Here is a 19,202-nt window from a genome sequence, read left to right as displayed (position 1 = left end):
AGTAATATTTTTAAAAACGACAAGAACAGAGAAGGAAAATCTTAGGAAGATGCATGTTCATATTATGAAATAAAAAACATGGGGACAGAATAGGTTAGTGACTTTCGAGAGTCAGTAATTAGTAATAATGCAAGTCGTGGGTTAAAAATATATGTGGTTCACATCCAACGGTATATTTGTGACTGCTGCCGCATCCACTTTAACGAATCGGTACCGCAATAAAGCAAACATTCATCCTAAAAAACCGCCACCTCCCACTTCGTCTCATTTGAGCTCACCACTGGAAACATATGACATTTAGGAGTTAGATTCACCTAAACATACATCGAAACCGCCGCATTGAATGTATATCCACGTACCAGAACTCTCTCTTAAAAGTTTCCTCCCATGCCAACCGGAACTCATTCAGATCCAGGAAAAAACGTATACATCCGCTACTGCATTGTCATCATCACATGACTTGTTTGCACAACTTATCACCTGACCAAACTGTCTGCTATTTATCAGCTGTGGAGTTGCTGGGTCATTGTTTAGTGATCATTAACGTTAGGTGAAATTCACAAAAGCTTTTTGTACTGTTATCACTTACCACCACAGTAAAATGAAGTTTTTGTATTTATTCTTGTTTGCCGCCTTAACTTGGACCTCCGACGCTCTCGTCCGGTAAGTCAACTGGCAGAATTACATGATTAGACTGGCTATACTAGTGTTTCTGCATGACCATATGTTTGTCAAACGTTTATTCAGTTACCCATAATAATTCTGCGTTTGATAGCGATATATACAGCCACATTCACTACATACTAAGCTAGATGAGTAATTGCTAGTTAGAGAATAATATCTAGCTAATAACGAGCTAGTTAGACTAATATCTGCTAACGGTCATTGCACGACTATGATACGTTCTCACGTGATATCTAGTTAACATTCATGTTGAATACAGTGGAAGTTACAGCAGAAAAGACGGTTTTGCAATTGCGATCCAGCAAGCTAGTGTTTACGTGTCGACTGATTTGTTTATTTATTCTGATTTTTTTTTTTTAGGCTTGCTACGCAGGTTTTTCCACAGCCTGGAAAAACGTTAGTTAGTGTTAACTTACAGCTGCTAAATGAGTTGAAGTTAAAAGTAGGCTGGTACATTGCAGTTTGCAGTGTAACGTCAATCTTAAACGATAAAGACGGGAAAAGTCGTATTGCTGCAATCTACATAAATTGGCTAGTATTTAGACAACTAATTGTAGTAGGCTAGCTATAAAACCTACAAGAACTTTCTAGCCTATTGGTAACGTTTAGGAGCCATACAACAAGGCTTGCTAGTCAGCAGCCTGGTGTAGTTGGCTAACCGTGTTATGCTGGCAGCTAAGTGGCCTACGCGTTAATTATCTGGATAGCCTAAAAATTACACCATTTTCAGTATGCAATAATGTAGCTAATGAGGATTACTGGGTATCTAGTATAGTAGTGTGCCCATGCAGTCCATAAACTTGTTAACGGAGTGCCAAAACAAGGCCGTGCCTTCTCTGCAATAAGATCACACAATGTGAACGGTCTGTCAGCCAAATTCGGGGCGAGGCGCCGCCGACTGATTGCATCAAACTTGTTTGTCACTGGAACGATAAGGAGAAACCTGTACCTACAGGTTTTTTTACGCAATCTCTCATATACCCCACTGGCCCAATTTACGAATTACTCCTCAGTAGCTGAGCTTCACACCTCTGGACAAGGGACCAGTCCAGTGGATCTCAAAAGTCGGTCTTGGGCACAAGTGGGGCCCGAGGACTGAGTTTGAGAACCACAGGGCTAAAAGCGTGCGACTGTGGGTACATTACATTTGTATTCTGGAGGCGGGGAACCCAGTTGGCAACAGCGGAGTTTTTTTTTTTTTTTTTTTTGTTGGTTTGTGGTTTTTTTTTTTTTTTTTTTTTTTTTAAACATGCGCAACAATAATAATAAACCATCCGTCGAAATACATAATACATAGGGCCTGCACTTGTATTTAAGAAAACGGTGGGTAGCAAGACATTACAACGTTATTAGTTTTCTCACCAATCGGCGGGATCCGCACGCTGTTTACGCCTCTTTGTGAAACCTTAGATCAAGAAATCTCTACCGCTACAAATTGGCTTCTGAAACATAATTCTTGAAATTCCCTGCCGCTTCTGAACATGCCGCTCTTTCATTTTGCCGCACTCGGGTTTCCCGCCTCAGCAAACCAATTAACCTGATTATTTTCAGCCTTTCTAATTGGTTGAGCGAGTAAACCGACTAGTGGAATACATGGACTGGACCGCATGAAACGCGTGAATGGGTCGCCGTTGCTTTCCGAGAATCTGTCCGTAAAATTCAAGCACAACTTAGCAAAGCAATTTTAATGCATTGAACATTGTGAAAGTAGTTCCGGCTCAGCATAACCACATGGATATTACAAGAGGGTTTATCATCGTAGAAGAAAAAACGCCTGGGACTGTGTAGTCGGATAAAGTGACCGCAGTTGGTCGTCTCCTTTGCTTATGGAATGGAAAGAATGGGGAATAAGGAGTGGACGCACTTTTAGACTGCAGTGTTAACCACAGATAAAACCGTTTTCATGATATGAGAAATGGGAAAAAGATGTGTGTGTATGTGTATATATATATATATATATATATATATATATATATATCATGAGAATTGCATTTAGAAAAGTAATTCTCGTAACCATGGTTACCAGGGCTCAGCCCAGATTCGGACCAGAGGGCCCAGAACTGAGCAGTTTTGTACTCTGGTTCCAGGCCCGGAATGTTCCACCCTCTCATAGTATTCCTCTTGCCTGTTTGTAATAACTCTCATAACTTAACGCATGTGTGTTTTCCTGAGTTCTCAAAAAAAAAAAAATCTTTAGCGGAGTACTTTGTACCAGTTATCTCTTTCAGAATTTCATTTCCGCCGCAGTAGTACGCATCAGTAAACCGTGACCTGTATTGCACGTAGACTCCGGAAGTGGTCGCGCTCCTACAGGCTGCCAGCTGATTTACGATTTCCTGCCAAAATAGGGCTTGCGGGATTGCACACGCAATGAAAGAGTAGAGTAAAGCTGCTTAATGGCAGTGTAGCATAATGGATAAGGAGCTGGTATATTAATTACAGCTTCGATTCCCAGGTAGGACACTGCCGTTGTACCCTTGAGCAAGGTACCTGACTTGCATTGCTGAAGTATATATACAGCTGTATAAATGGATGCAATGTAAATGCTGTGTAAAAAGTTGTATACGTATCTCTGGATAAGAGCTTCTGCTAAATGAATGTAATGCAATGCTCAATCTGCTCATCCTGCATTCAGAATCATTCATTTGCTCATCAGACCCTTCACTCAGAGAGGCTCGCACCGATGCATATCTGTACCTCGTCTGTTGTTACACAGCTGGATTTTTAATAAGGGGTTTTTGGGTTAAGAGGCCTCCAGGCAGGTTGTGATGCAGGTCTCCACCTGGGGGCTGGAACCTGTGAGGGCTAACGGCTAGCTGTTTACCTGCGTGCCCGCGTCCCCGTCTCCCCGCAGGATACCTCTGAAGAAGTTCCGCACCATCAGGCGGACCCTGTCAGACTCTGGGAAGTGGACGGAGGAGCTGCTGGCCGGCCAGGATGAGCTCAAGTACAACCTGGGCTTCCCCTCCAGCAACGGGCCCACTCCAGAGACCCTGAAGAACTATCTTGATGTGAGACACGCGCGCAGACACGCACGTATATACACACACACACGTGTATATACACACACACACACACGTATATTCACACACACAAATGCATTATATATATACACACACACACACACACACACACACATACACGGACCTTCCCCTGAATTGCACTGTATAGATTTCATAACTATTCAGTGTGTACCTGTAGCATTCACAGGGCTGTGACCTAGAAAGCAGAAAGTATCCCAGGAACTGTATTCAACTTGCAATATAAATATCATTGAAAATCTCTCTAACCTCAGCATAAAAACGTCTGAAAAGGGTTAGAAAGCAAAGTGGGGTGTTTATGTGGATATTGCGAAGTGGAACCCCATTGAAAGTGCTCTCAGCAGGACCGGTTTCTTGATTTTGTTTTGTTGGAGCTGTCGCCTTCCCTGGAGTTTTTATCTGGGGAAGAGTGCAGCCACAGGTGCTTTTAAACTCCACCCGCTTATCTCAGTGCCTTGTAGTTGTCAGGAAAAACCTTCTCCCAGCCAGAGTTCAGGGAGGTGATTGGCTGGGGAGGACCATTGCAGCCAATCAGAGTGCTGTAGAAGAGTTGTCTTGTGACAGGTGATTCACTGCTGGGTACAGTGTGTGCTCTGCATTGTTCTGATCACCTGACTCCATACAGGCTGCACTACACTGTTAAAGAGGGCTAAACTGTTTGTTTATTTCCCCCTGTTTAGATACTGAATTACCGACCCGCCCCACTGGCAAGCTTTCAACATTCTGCTAGGCTCACAAAGCAAAACTAAGTGTCCCTAAACTTGCATTTTTGAATGTCACTGAAGTGAAGGAAGTGTTGTGTGTGTGTGTGCGCGCGTGTGTCCTCTGACCTAGTGGTTAAGTCACATGAATGGTGACGGGGGATTTTTTTAGTCTATGCTGCCAAATGTCACGGGGCTGCATTTAGTCAAACATGGCAACCCGTTGAGCAGATTCACTGATCTCTAGCCCACTGTGAGCCCACTGTGAGCCACCCGTGTAGCCCGTCCACATGCTGCACGGATCGGCACACCTGCGCAGAATCCGTGTAGCGCTGATCCAGAAAGACCCACGTAACCCGTGTACTTCTATTTCAGGTCTGTAGAGCGGGGTGAAGGCTAACCGCGGTCTGACCGTGGTCGTGTTTGTGTGTCTCTCTGCAGGCCCAGTACTACGGAGAGATCAGCCTGGGCACTCCGCCCCAGCTCTTCACCGTGGTGTTCGACACGGGATCGTCCAACCTGTGGGTTCCGTCTATCCACTGCTCCCTCATGGACATCGCCTGCTGTGAGTCTGTTACTCTCCTCTCATAATCACTGACATCGCCTGCTGTGAGTCTGTTACTCTCCTCTCATAATCACTGACATCTGCTCTATTACTCTCCTCTCATAATCACTGACATCGCCTGCTGTGAGTCCCTTACTGTCCTCTCATAATCACTGACTTCACTGCTGCTGAGTCTGTTACTCTGCTCTCAATCAGACAACTGCTGTCTGTTACTCTCCTCATAATCACTGACATCGCCTGCTGTGAGTCTGTTACTCTCCCCTCATAATCACTGATCTCCCTGCTGTCTGTTACTCTTCTCTTATAATCACTGATCTCACCGCTGTCTGTTACTCTCCTCTTATAATCACTGACATAGACATGCTAGTCTAGTTTCAGCTGTTTAAATTTTGTAATGATATTCTGCCTGACTTTGCTTAAGACGAAAAAAGCAAACCGTGTATGCTCTTATCATAGTGGTGACACTTTTTTTTTTTTTTTTTAAATGCTTTTGAATATTCCTGTAATGTCAATATCATGTGAAAAATGTGTGATTTTTTTTTTTCTTTTTGCAGTGCTTCACCACAAATACAACTCTGCCAAGTCCAGCACATACGTGAAGAACGGGACCGCCTTCGCCATTCAGTACGGCTCTGGCAGCCTGTCTGGGTACCTCAGCCAGGACACATGCACGGTATTACTATTTAAAAAAATCATAACCGTTTGTTAACAACCTTACATATGTAACAATTTGTATTGCACTTAATATCTATGTATGTATGGCACAGATCCATGATGTAATTACATTGCATACGGTAATGCTTGGGCCATAACCTCAAATTTAGGCTGTTTAAACAATGAAAACTCAAACTCACCTCAGCCCGCATCGGCGATGGGTGATGCACGGCAGCCATTTTGTGCCAGAACGCCTGGCACCGTGCATGTGCGCGACAGGACAGGTCTTTAGCAACAGTGCCTCCTCTCGATGCACGGCGGCCATTTTGTGCCAGAACGCTTGGCACCGTGCATGTGCGCAGCAGGACAGGTCTTTATTGGCGGTGTCACCTCTTGGCACAGATCGGGGGCCTCGCCGTGGAGAAGCAGGTGTTCGGGGAGGCCATCAAGCAGCCGGGCGTGGCCTTCATCGCCGCCAAATTCGACGGGATCCTGGGCATGGCCTACCCCCGCATCTCCGTGGACGGAGTCACGCCCGTCTTCGACAACATGATGAGCCAGAAGAAGGTGGAGAAGAACGTCTTCTCCTTCTACCTGAACAGGTGAGCGGCACGGGTCCGTTAAAGTGCATTCAGATTAGTTTTGTTATCACTTTTATTTAAGGGTCTGCCCACGCAACAGCTTCCCCCACCCTTTAAAATCAAGCATGAAATTAGGCTCTAGCGTCAGCCTGATCAAGAAGGATTTCAGTCAGCAGAAAGAGTCCGAGCACAAGCGCCCCCCCCCCCTCCCCACCAGTCAGGTGCCTCCCAGTCTACCTGCACCTGAGCCCGTCCTCCTCCAGCTCACCTGTCTCAGAGGAGAGCTCTTCCTCTGTGCTCCCCCAGGTGGAAAGAGGAGGGCTGTGGTGATGGAACACAGAATGTAAACATAATTAAGGAATTTAATTGACATTGGGTGAAGGGCGGTGGGGGGGAGGGTAAAACTGCTTAAAGGAGAGGGGGAGTTAAAAAGCTTAAGGGGGGGGGGGGTAAAACTACTTAAAGGAGGGGGGTGAGGAGGTAAGACGGTGTAAAGGAGAGGAGCGGGGTGAGTGTAATTGTGCTGATGGTAAGCTCGTGTGTGACTGTGTCTCTCTGCCACAGGAACCCACAGACCCAGCCCGGTGGGGAGCTGCTGCTGGGTGGAACCGACCCTCAGTTCTACACCGGGAACTTCGACTACCTCAACGTCACCCGCAAGGCCTACTGGCAGATCCACATGGACGGGTGAGAGCGCAGACGGCGCCCTCTGCAGGCACGGGGTGCCACTGCAGCGGGGGACATTCGCTTGCATTTCAGGGTTTTTTTTTTTTCCAGCTCTGCTTACCCAAAGCATCCTGCGGCTAAAATGAGGCTATCAGAATTGTGCAGAGTCATAGCACACAGATAACGCCTCAGACGAATATCAGTTTATCATCCGGGCGGTCATGATCGGGCCTCTCGAAACGGAGCCAGATGCCTCGACCAAATCAACATGTGATACTGGCATTTTGGCGGACATTTACAGCCTTGTAGAGGATCCAGCACACCAGGGCTCGCTGTTACTCGACACCACAGAGGATTTTTGTTGTCGTTGGAATAATTGCAGTGGAAATTTAACAAACAGAACACACATCAAAATAGTTTGAATAGTGAAATTTTCACCTGAAAATTTTTCCACCACAGCAAACACTAACAAAAACTATATATACAGTATATTATAAGGACTATTTTGTCTGTCTTACCAAGTCTGGGTGTGTGTTTCAGAGTGCTGCACAGGGTACTTTTGATGTTGTGAGGTTTTTTGCAGTGGGTTTTTTTTTTAACTTTGGTGCCTGACACCGCCCCTGTGTTCTGATTGGTCAGGATGGGCATCAAGAATTCGCTGTCGCTGTGCAAGGACGGCTGCGAGGCCATCGTGGACACCGGCACCTCCCTGATCACCGGGCCGTCGGCCGAGGTCAAGGCCCTGCAGAAGGCCATCGGAGCGATCCCCCTCATCCAAGGAGAGGTACCCCACAGCTTACAGCCTGGCCTTTAAAGAGCCTTTAACTGCTGCCCCCCTCATCCAGGGAGAGGTACCCCACAGCCGGGCTTACAGCCTGGGCTTTAAAGAGCCTTTAACTGCTGCTTCACTTACACACGCACACACACGCGTGTGTCATCTTCAGCTTTTCTTACCAAACAGCCATCAGTATTATTATTAGTATTATCATTATTGTTCACTTGTGATGTCACATCCAGTGAGTTTGGACTTGTTATGCGTTCTGTTTGAAGGTACGGAAAGGCTTTGGGTCAGTGTTGTGCATTTGCTTTAGCGAGCAGCTATTTAAAACAGAGGAAAAGATAAGAGATCAAACAGGAACTGTCTGGGTCTTTAGTACCGCACACGCCTGGATTAAACGAGACCAGAGTAATGGATGACGTCTGGTGAAGGAGCATCTGTGAGCAGTAGTCTTACAGTCATGTGACCTTTCACACACCAGGGTTTAAATGAGACCAGAGTAATGGATGACGTCTGGTGAAGGAGAAGCTGCGAGCGATAGTCTTACAGTCATGTGACCTGTGCTCTCTCGGCTGTGTTCCAGTACATGGTTGACTGTAAGAAGGTCCCCACCCTGCCCACCATAACCTTCACCCTGGGGGGGAAGCCCTACACTCTGACCGGAGAGCAGTACATTCTCAAGGTGAGTCCTCCCTGCCACGGCTGTCCAGGTCACATGACTTCAGACAGAGAATTGATTGGTTGTAAATGAAACTGAAATCTGATCAGAAATAAAAATCAGACACTTTTAGTAATTGATGGTGGGAGGAATTTGTTTTCATAAACAATCATTTCATTCATAACTCAAATCAAGTTTTGTTTGAGGTGAGGTCAGAATAAACTTAAAGCAAGCCAGGTCTGCAGTCAACCTACATTTATCTATTTTTTCTTCATTTTGACTAAGAAATAAAGGGTAATTCATTTTTTTCATTGTTGGCTGTATTTGAATGTCCTGTAGATGGCAGTATTTCCTCACCTGCACGTTGAGCTTTTATAATCTGATAAACTGATGTGAGAACTTTTATCAGTTTTTACTCTGTAAGAAATGTGGATTTAAGAAATACTGTTTTTTCTCTGAACAAGAAATTAAGCTGTAGCTCTCGCTCACTGACACGCTCATTCATCCGTGAGCGAAGGCGTGTGCCTCGAAAACAGAACAGCCAAGCCTGCGTTTGGCAAAAACGGGTCAAGATTACCCAAAAAAAAAACCTGATTACTGCTTTCTGCTGCGTACGCAAATGGAAAACTACGGCCTAATTTCTCCCGCCGGTCCGCCTCTAGGAGTCCCAGGCTGGCCAGACCATCTGCCTCAGCGGGTTCATGGGCCTGGACATTCCCGCCCCTGCTGGGCCCCTGTGGATTCTGGGAGATGTATTCATTGGCCAGTACTACACCGTGTTCGACCGTGAGAACGACAGGGTGGGCTTTGCCAAGTCCAAGTAGGTACAGGTTTGGCGTCACCTTGACAATCGCCACTCAGGAGGAAGGGTTGGGGGGGGGTGGGGGTGTTGGAAGACTACTAAGGAGTCCGCACGAGTAAGATTTCCGTTGCTTTTAAGTGAAAACGAAGTAGCAATGCGTCAGTGTGGAGTTTGAATGCACTGCTTCAATAACTACAATTTTTTTTTTTTTTTTTTTTTTATAAAGCAAAGTGATCAAAGTAAATAATGTAAGCGAAGGAGGGCTTAAAGAGAACCAGGAGCGCAAACTGGCAGATTCTTAATCAAATTTATTACTGGTTTTAAGAGACATTTGTGTGGTTTGTATTTTTGTGTTTTCTTTTTTCTATTTTAAACCAACTGCCAGTTCTGTAGCTTTTTTTTTTCTTGGTAAATGTACCCAAGTCATTTTAATAATGTATGTTGAAATAAATCAGATGCCACCAAAATAAAGCTGTTTTACCGAGTCTCAATGTGTAGTTTGTTCAGTTTCTGCCATTTTGTAGAAATATGGAAGTAAGAGGTTTTCTGACTGATGTTTCGGTTGTTCTGGAAAAGATAAGAATTTCGACAAGCTGATCCGATAACGCAGTAAAAACTGTTGAAACGGGCCGTCTGGGTAGTGTAGAGGTAGAAGCACTTGCCTACCACCGCAGAGAGCTGGGTTAAATCCCCGGCAGCGGTACTTCTGTCTTGGTCAGACGTTCCTACGAACACAATTGGCAGTGTTCGCGAGTGGGAATCCTGATGGGAATCCTTAGCGATTCCTCCACAACTCAGGTGAAAAGAAGCGGCTGGCGACTCCGCATGTATCGGACGAGGCATGTGGTAATCTACACCCTCCCCACACCGACAGAGGATAGCGCATCGACCAAGACTGTGATACAAACGGGGAATTGGTATAACGACTAAATTAGGGAGAACATGGGAGAAAATGGCAACAAAAAAAAAACTGATGAAACCATCATAGCACGGCTTTGACTGCGCAGCTTATTTTATCATACAGGAATCGTCATTTATCTTTAACAACCTCCATTTTTAAAGTTAACAATCATGCTGCAGCTTCCAACTCCAATGTATTTCCTGATGTAGGCGGTCATAAAACCAGTAATAAAACATAAAAAGGAGTGTAACGAGCCAGCCTGGAAATCTTCAACACTAATGTATTGTGTACTCAATGGCCAATTTATTCGGTACAACCATCTAGTACTAAGGAGTAGGACCACTTTTGCCTTCAGAACAGCCTGAATTCTTCACAGCTTGGGTTCAAGAAGGTCCTGGAAACGTTCCTTAGAGATTTTGGTCCATGCTGCCTCGATAGCATCGCACAGTTCCTGCAGATTTTTCAGCCACACGTTCAAATGGTAAATGGACTGCATTTATATAGCGCTTTTATCCAAAGCGCTTTACAATTGATGCCTCTCATTCGCCAGAGCAGTTAGGGGTTAGGTGTCTTGCTCAAGGACACTTCGACACGCCCAGGGCGGGGTTTGAACCGGCAACCCTCCGACTGCCAGACAATCGATCTTACCTCCTGAGCTATGTCGCCCTCATACATGTTCATACTGTGAACCTCCCGTTCCACCTTATTCCACAGGCACTCTATTGGACTGAGATCTGGGGACTGTACAGACCACTGGAGTGAACTGCAGTCACTGTCCCATTCATGGAACCAGCTTGAGATGATCGTGACATGTCACATTATCCTGCTGGAATTATCCACTTGAAGAAGGGTAGACAGCGATGTACATGGTCAGCAACAACACTTGGGTATGTGCCATTCAAACGGTGCTCAGTTGGTTTTAAGGGCCTAGTATATGCCCAAAAAAAAACATTCACCTCTCCATTACACCACCAGCCTGCACCTTTAACACAAGGCAGGATGGATTCATGCCATTTATGCAAAATTCTTACCCAACGAGATTCAATTTTCCAGTCTTCCAGTTGTCCGGTTTTGGTGATTGTTACACATTGTAACCTCAGCTTCCTGTTCTTAGCCGACAGGAGTGGCGTCCAATGTGGTCTTCTGCTGCTGTAGCCCATCTTCTTCAATTACACACCACTGTAAAGAGCTGTTATTTGAACATCTGTGCCTTTTCCGTTAGCTCGAACAGGTCTACCCATTCTCCTCTGGCCTCTCTCATTAACAAGGTGTTTTTGGCTACAGGACTGTCGCTCACTGATGGGAATGTGTGTGTTGGCGATGACAAAAAATTCTTAGCAGCTACACTGCATTATAATACATTGATTTTGTAATGTGAACGTCTTCAATGTGCCAAACTAATGATTGTGCGTTTCATTATTTTACTGCCATTTTGTCCAGGTGCAAAACCCCATAACCAAACATTCCTGGACTTTGCCGGGTTAATATTAACTACTCGTCTTTAGTGTTTTACATTTATGGTTATTGTGCATGAAGTGTGGTCAAAGTCTAGCAGTTAGCATGAGCTTGTCCCTATTTATAGCCAGAGATCTGTGGTGAATATAGTGAGTAAACAGTGAAGATGGTGTCTTTCTCTCAGTCCTTTCTGCTTTAGAATGAACGAAAATTAACTTTGTCGTGAGTTATTGAGTAAAATGGTCTTTCAACATTGTTTTCTCAAATCAAACTTTTAATATTCCCTATCTTGTAGATCGTTCCATTGCACATAAAGTGTTGGACTTATTATGGTACAAAATGTGCAGAATATGATTTGAGTACACTAATTTTCTGTTATAGAAATTTAAACATGGGAATTCACCTCTAGTAAAATATATACAAAGTAAATATGATTATTTACAAAAATTCAGCTAAATTACATGTAGTGTTGTACTGAACCTCCTTGTTTCCATAATTTCTGCTTTAATGTAAATGTCTTCTGTCTCTGACATGATGTCACAGGCAGAAAAATAAGTTACAAATTAGACATGAACTGAACGTAATGATCAGGAAGTATATTCAAAAATACACAAGATGAGGGAGTAAAGGTCGATTTTCCCTCAGTCTGGTAATCAGGGCTATTTATATGCTTTACTGCTTGACTGGAGATGTGTCGGGGGGTTTTTCTCTTAAAATGTGAAGGCTGGAAAGACACACACAGGGACTCAGAGAGTGAAGATGTAAAGACACACATATTGGCTCAGAGAGTAAAGATGTACAGCTGTAAAGACACACACAGGGAATCAGAGAGTAAAGATGTAAAGATACACAGGGACTCAGAGAGTAAAGATGTAAAGCTGTAAAGACACACACAGGGACACAGAGAGTAAAGATGTAAAGACACACACAGGGACACAGAGAGTAAAGATGTAAAGATGTAAAGACACACAACAGGGACTCAGAGAGTAAAGATGTAAAGACACACACAGGGACTCAGAGAGTAAAGATGCACAGCTGTAAAGACACACACAGGGGTCAGAGTGTCAGTGTTGGGAGAAGACCCTGCGCCTGTGACCTTTACCCTCACTGGACACCGAAGCCGCGGACCTGGCCGTTACAGGTCCGAGTCCTCTCCTTCGCCACGAGACTCCGCCCCTCCGCTCATATCCAGCGCGGTCTGCAGCGCAGACGGCGTGTCGGGGGGCGAGACGTCCTCCTCTCCGTCCGCCGAGCCCTCTTCATCTTCCTCTTCCTCTTCCTCTTCGTCGTCGGCGTCGCGCTCCCCGCTGTCGGGGATGATGCGCACCTCCTCTTTGGCGTTGGGGTCGATGTCCTCCTTGAACCAGACGGACTTGTAGCCCTCCTCGTTCCTCCGCTCCTTGGTGAGGATGGGCTTCACCCCCTTCTCGCTGTCGGCCCTGTCGGACCCCGCCAGGCTGGCGCCGTCGGGCAGGAAGTCCTCCTGCAGCGCCGAGGCCGCCGCGGCGGCCCGGGCCGCCGGCGACGTCTCCCTGGCCCCGCCCCCGACGCCGCGCCCCGCCCCGTCCAGCGCCAGGTCCGCTTTGGTCGGGAGGTCAGAGGTCACGCTGCCGGTGTCCCCGTCGGTCTGGAAGCCGCTGTTGGTGTACTGCACCCCCTCCTTCATCTTGCCAGAGCCGCGAGCGAGCTGCGCGCAACGGAGCGAACCATTACAGACACGGCCGGGGGGGGTGGACAGGTTAGCATCCTCACTACAGCAGGGCGATCGGTTACATGGTACAGACCTCTCCCAACACCACACCTGGGTCTAATATGCGTTTGAAATACTTTAAACTTTTGAGCTGCCCGTAAAATTCTTGAAAACTTTTTTCGGCAGAATGTGGCTCCTGAACTAAACTCTACAATCACGCAGGTCACATTTCTTTGGATGATTTCTTTGCAAAATGGCATCGTAAGTAATCGACACAAATACTACTGGTGTCTGAACGGTTAACTTATCGTGAGTACAGCGTTTGACCTGGGATTCATAACGTGATTTAAAAACCTTTGTGTTCATTTGTGAAGCTCGCACGCGCGCGGCCTCTCTCCCGCAGGAAGCTCGCGTTCGCGCGCGGGAACGAAGCGGGCTCGCGCGGCCGGGGCCTCACCGTGCTCCGGAACAGGCTGGCCTCGGACAGCTTCCTCCAGGCCGCGTCGCCCTTCCTGATGCGCACGAGCAGCAGGCCGATGATGGCCAGGCAGAGCGCCACCAGCACGGCCAGGCTGGCGCCCAGGGCGACCATGTCCGCCTCGCGGTACTGCCCCGGCAGGACGGGGGGCAGCCCCGTCTCCGCTGCTGTTTAGGGCAGCGGGCAGACGGAAGATTTAAAATTAAAATAAAAAAACATACAGGCATCCCAGATTGGGCTCTTCAAGAGCCGTAGAGAGCAAAAACAAATATACGGTCGTACCGTTACATACAATCAACAGGAGGATGCCAGCGATTTATTTATCATCAATTTTCCTTTTTTTTTTTTGATTTAGCACAGGCTGGACTTTGATTTTATGGGGTGCGATTTTGGGTGGTGCAGTTTTTTTTAAGAACAAGCCAAGCAGGCAGGCAAGCGGGAAGCAGAGATAAGATGTGTCACACCGAGCGCTCAAGAAGTTTCTTTTAAAAAAAAGGAAGAAAACAAGCTCAATTGGATGACTTGCAGTATTAACTACAGCTCAGGCGAAACAGGAAGATGTTGAAGCAGTGGAGAGTGCAGTAGCGTTTAGCAGAAGCATTTAGCCTGTATCCAGAGTGACTTACACAACTTTTACATAGCATTTTAGCATCCATTTATACATACATGGATATATACTGAAGCAATGCAGGTTAAGTACCTTACTCAAGGGTACAACGCCAGTGTCCAACTCGGGAATCGAATCTGTGACCTTCAGGTTACAAGACAAGTTCCTTATCCATTATACTACACGCACCTGCAACTTAATCAATTCAACAATCTCAAATGCACTGGACCTAAGTGAGGTTAGAGCCTACCACAGAGATATGTCCATGCAATTCATCCCAAATCGGTAGGTTAAGAGGCTCCACCATTAAGACATGCCATTCAAATTTATTCCTAAATCGGTGAGGTATGAGGCCTCCACCATAGAGACATGCCATGCATTCATCCCAAATCGGTGAGGTATGAGGCCTCCACCATAGAGACATGCCATTCATTCATCCTAAATCGGTGAGGTATGAGGCCTCCACCATAGAGACATGCCATTCATTCATCCTAAATCGGTGAGGTATGAGGCCTCCACCATAGAGACATGCCATGCATTCATCTGGCCCATAAACCCCCGGGGTCCGGTCCGGTCGTCACCCACGACCCATGAGGTTCCTCCCGTACGGGTCACACCTGTGACGGCAGACGCAGGCCTACCTGTGTGAGCCGTGCTGGGACCTGCAGTGCTCTCCTGGGTCTCAGTTGTCATGGGAACGCTGGAGTTGGGGGTAGGCGCGCTTGCTGTAACACCTGTGGTTACATTGGCCACACCAGTAGTAGGCATGTCAGTAGTTGGCATGTCGGTAGTTGGCATGGCAGTGGTTGACATGGCAGTGGTGGCTCCTGAAAGAACAGCGGTTAAACCTGCTTTCAGCTGGATTTGGTCCAGCCAGGAACACCTTCAGCCCATCTCAAAGTCCTAACATCACGCACTTAAGTCTGATACGATCGGGGACACACCCAGCCGGCGTTAGCTGGCTGACTGGGTGCCCGCCAGTCCACCGGTTGAGCCGTGCGTGAAGCGTCCTCCTCTGACGCGCGTCTGTGTGAACCGCGCGGTGCGACGGGAAGAGGCGGCTGACATCGCGCGCCTCAGCGGAGAGCACACGCTTTTCCGCGCTCTCCCAAACTGATAGCGTTGATAAATGTGATCAAGAATTCCAAACTGTATAACAATAGAATACAAGAGGTGTGCTTTCATAATACTATAACATAACATAATATCGAGAACAAGCCATTCAAGCTTGTCAACAATAGTCAACATTTTCAATAGTCAAGATTCCAAACTATTAGCTGGGCCTCCCAGTTTTGTATCATCTGCAAATTTGACTAATGTACTTTCTATGTCCCTGTCAAGGTCATTGATATAAATGAGGAAGAGCAGTGGTCCCAGCACCGATCCTTGTGGGACACCAGTTCCCTGCTTAGATAATATCCCCTCTACTACTCTTTGTGCTCTACCCTGTAGCAAGGTCCGAATCCACACAAATACCTCCCTACTGTACCTTATCAATGCCTTTTAATACCTAAGCATTTAATATCATAAGCCTTGTTATAATCAAGCGCTTGGTAGCTTTTGTCAGGCATGACTTCCCCTTGTAAACACCATGCTAGCTATCCCTAAGGATGCTGTTATTTTCAAGAAACACCTCTAACTTGTCTCTGATGATAGCTTCCAGTATTTTACATGTGATGCAAGTTAACCTGACAGACCTGTAGTTTCCTGGATCGGTACGGTCCCCTTTCTTATATATTGGTATTGTATTACCTTGCTTCCAGTCTTCAGGTATTTCTCCAATTTGACTGTCTAAAAATACTTGCCAGTTTAAAGATGATCTCACTTAACTCCTTGAGTACCCTTGGGTATATGCCATCAGGGCCTGCTGCCTTATTTTTCTTTAGTTTATGTAATTTATTCAGTATGTATACAGCCTCTATCTCAAAATCAGCTAAAAATTTTGAGTATTGAGTATGTCTTCCAGTCTAATGGCAACCTCTTTTCTAGTAAAACTCAACAATGTAACTATTTAAGGCATCAGCAACATCTTTATCCTTCATTCCTGCTGCATCTGACATCCTGCTTTACTGTCCTTTTCCGACTACAGTATTGAAAGGAACGTTCAGGATTACTTTTTGCATCATGGGCAATTTGCCTTTCAAAGAGCTTCTCAGCTTCCTGTAGTTCTTTTTTAACCTTAGCACACATATTACAATATTCAGCCTTATTACTCTGTGATGTCACTTTTATATATATCTTATACAGTTTATTTTATTATTTATATATATCTTAATCAGTTTATTATGATTAAGCAGCGTGTGCACAGAGCTCGAGGGCAGTAATGTGCAGGTGGCAGTGTAGTAAAATGGGTCAGGAGCTGGTCTTGTAACCTGAAGGTCACGGGTTCAATGCCTGGGTAGGACACTGCCGTTGTACCCTTGAGCAAGGTACTTAACCCGCACTGCTTCAGTGTATACCCAGCTGTATAAATGGATGCAATGTAAAATGTTATGTAAAATGTTGTGTAAGTCTGTCTGGATAGCAGCATCTGCTGAAAGCCTGTGATGTAATGTAATGTCCTGGTAATCTCACCTGGGAGTACCTGGATGGAGACCGTGGTCATGCCCGACTCCCCGTTGGAGGTGTCCACTGCCTGTACCTGCAGAGAAGCACAGCGATGCTCAGTGACCTAGCGCTCAGGATGAACACACCTCAGTCTTCAGTCACACACATCCTGCTATGGTACAGCACCAACAGATCTGTGATTTTAAAAGCTCCAAAAAGCACTCCTGAACGCTTAAATTACAAAACCACAACCATATAGCTGTATATTTGGTGAAATATATTTTGGTGAAAAATTTTGTTATTGGCAGGCAAAGGGTGATGGTACTACCAATACACATTTGAGGCAGGCCTGTTAAACAGAAGCCAGCTATGTGAGCGCAACGCAGCTGCAAAGCAAGCCTCGCAGTGACAGACAGCCAGCTTCAAGCAGGTACGTGCTAAACGGGAGGAACCCACTCACTCGTATGGAAACCGTTCCTGGAGACAGCTCCGTCTTCAGAAGGACGAACCCCTCGTCCGTCACGGTGAAATCGCTGCCGTCCTCGACGGTGTAGCGCACGTCGGGGTTTACACCCTGCACACACACACACACACACACACACACACACACACAGACACAGACACAGACACAGACACAGACACAGACACAGACACACACACACACACACACACACACACAGACACAGACACACACACACACACAGACACAGACATAGACAGACACACACACACACGTCAAATTCATTCTTCGTTCCACACGTTCCCGTTATCCTCCGATGGTAAACCCGTTAAAAACGTGCCTCCTCCGGCTGGCTATGTCCCAAACGCAGGGGGTTGGACTGGCCTCACTGTGGCCCACTCTTCCATCCCACAACCAAAACACCAGACTGAACTAATGAAGCCTGACTTCAAAGACCAGGGATTAGCATGTTCCATTAGCTCACCCAGGAGCCATAGCACTGGGCCGACATGGAGAGCCTTCACCCACAACGGCCTTTCCCAGAGGAGACATTTTAACTGCATATTAAAACACACACCTTTTATACCTTTATCTATACCACCGTCCATCATTGGTCTCTTCTCCTTCCCGTCGAGCGCATTCGTTCAGCTTAAGTGACCCCACGTGAGGGCATGCACATGCATGTGTGTATGTGTGTGTTGCCAGGGGAAGCAGGTGTTTGGAGATGCTGTAACTCTTAGAGTGTCCCCGGAGAGGCCCAAAGCCATCCAGCTGGTAATAATAGCCCAGGAAGTGCGAGCAGAGGATTGGAAGAGTGGGGGTGGGGGGTGGGGTGGGTGGGGGGGGGGGGGGTAAGGGGGGGGGACTTGCGGTTTTTACACCTTCAGAAAAGTGCCATTTCCGCAGCTTGTCTCTGCATGATGCGCATTACTGACTGAAGACCGCGTTCGTCTGGGTTCCCGACTCTCCTCACTGACTGACGCCAGACGATCATCCCTAACAAGACTGGACTTTTGGAATTCATACAGTGAGCTCCATAATGTTTGGGACAAAGACTTCTTTTAAAATTTTTACTTATTTATTTGGGCTCTGTACTCAACAACTTTAGAGTTCTTAATAATAATTTTTCTTGATGTTCCACACAGTCGATTTTGGTTAGCCTATGTCTATGGTCTGTTTTTTCTTATTTCTCAGCCTCATAATGGTTTCTTGGCTTTAATTGATTACATCTCTCGTCCTCACTCATGTTGACTAACAGCAGTAACATTACATTCATTTGGCAGACGCTTTTATCCAAAGCGAGGTACAATAAGTGCATAATAACATAATAACAGAATCAAAAGCCTAGGATGACGTCAAGATACTGAAAGCTCTCTTAAAACTGCACTAAGGAAGCAATTGAACACACATGGCTAATCAGAAACACCTGTGAAGCCATTTATCCCAAACATTATGGTGCCCTGAAATGGGGGGAATATGTTTTAAAAAGTGCTGTAATTTCTACATGGGGAAACAAAAATGTATAAAAATTCTCTTTAGGAACAGCTGCGAATCTGCACATTAACCACACACGAGTTGTTGATCACAAATCTAAAATTGTGGAGTACAGAGCCAAACAGACAAAAAAAAATCTTTGCCCCAAACATTTATGGAGTTCACAGTAAATATCGGCTCCAGAACTGCAGACCACCACAGCCCGTCCGGTCGATCTTACGTCAATGAAATCAGCGTCTGTGGCCTGGACCCGGAGAGGCCTGTCCAGGGACTTGTCTTCCAGGACCAGGCTGCTGGGGCCCGAGTCGCTGGATATGAAGCCTTCGTACTGCTGCCTGTCGAACTGCGGAGGGTTTTGGCTCCTTATCACCACATCGAAGGTCACCGTAGTGGTGGAAAACTGGTCGCTGTTCAGGAACTGCAAGGCCTGCAAACACATA

General features: G+C 46.2%; 2 protein-coding genes across 6 annotated transcripts in view; one reads left to right on the top strand and one right to left on the bottom strand.

Annotated features, from left to right (window-relative positions):
- Window positions 1-464: 464 nt before the first annotated feature.
- LOC135241573 (cathepsin D) lies at window positions 465-9,621 on the top strand. 2 transcript variants are annotated; one of them, XM_064312076.1, is made up of 9 exons: window positions 466-663; window positions 3,539-3,695; window positions 4,868-4,991; window positions 5,546-5,664; window positions 6,048-6,247; window positions 6,791-6,913; window positions 7,532-7,676; window positions 8,254-8,352; window positions 8,991-9,621. In XM_064312076.1, exons 1-9 carry the CDS (start codon window positions 602-604, stop codon window positions 9,150-9,152), a joined length of 1,191 nt encoding a protein of 396 aa, XP_064168146.1. In that variant the 5' UTR covers window positions 466-601; the 3' UTR covers window positions 9,153-9,621. The 2 variants fall into 2 exon arrangements, with proteins under 2 accessions (XP_064168147.1, XP_064168146.1); XM_064312077.1 differs by lacking the exon at window positions 8,991-9,621 and having other exon boundaries at window positions 465-663; window positions 7,532-7,743.
- Window positions 9,622-11,853: 2,232 nt separating this feature from the next.
- The window catches only part of LOC135242169 (cadherin-related family member 5-like), a 52,744-nt gene continuing 45,395 nt past the window's right edge, over window positions 11,854-19,202 (bottom strand). For 2 of the 4 annotated variants that reach the window (XM_064313119.1, XM_064313118.1), the window contains 6 exons: window positions 18,983-19,189; window positions 17,269-17,382; window positions 16,836-16,902; window positions 14,903-15,088; window positions 13,634-13,821; window positions 11,854-13,173 (listed from right to left, as the gene is read on the bottom strand). In XM_064313119.1, coding sequence (XP_064169189.1) covers window positions 12,622-13,173; window positions 13,634-13,821; window positions 14,903-15,088; window positions 16,836-16,902; window positions 17,269-17,382; window positions 18,983-19,189 — 1,314 coding nt within the window. In that variant the 3' untranslated portion in view covers window positions 11,854-12,621. The remainder of the gene's footprint in view (window positions 13,174-13,633; window positions 13,822-14,902; window positions 15,089-16,835; window positions 16,903-17,268; window positions 17,383-18,982; window positions 19,190-19,202) is intronic. The other 2 variants (XM_064313120.1, XM_064313121.1) reach the window with 2 other exon arrangements.

Source organism: Anguilla rostrata, chromosome 16 (genome assembly GCF_018555375.3).
Source record: "Anguilla rostrata isolate EN2019 chromosome 16, ASM1855537v3, whole genome shotgun sequence".
Classification (NCBI taxonomy): domain Eukaryota; kingdom Metazoa; phylum Chordata; class Actinopteri; order Anguilliformes; family Anguillidae; genus Anguilla; species Anguilla rostrata.
This window is presented reverse-complemented; position numbering and strand designations above follow the sequence as displayed.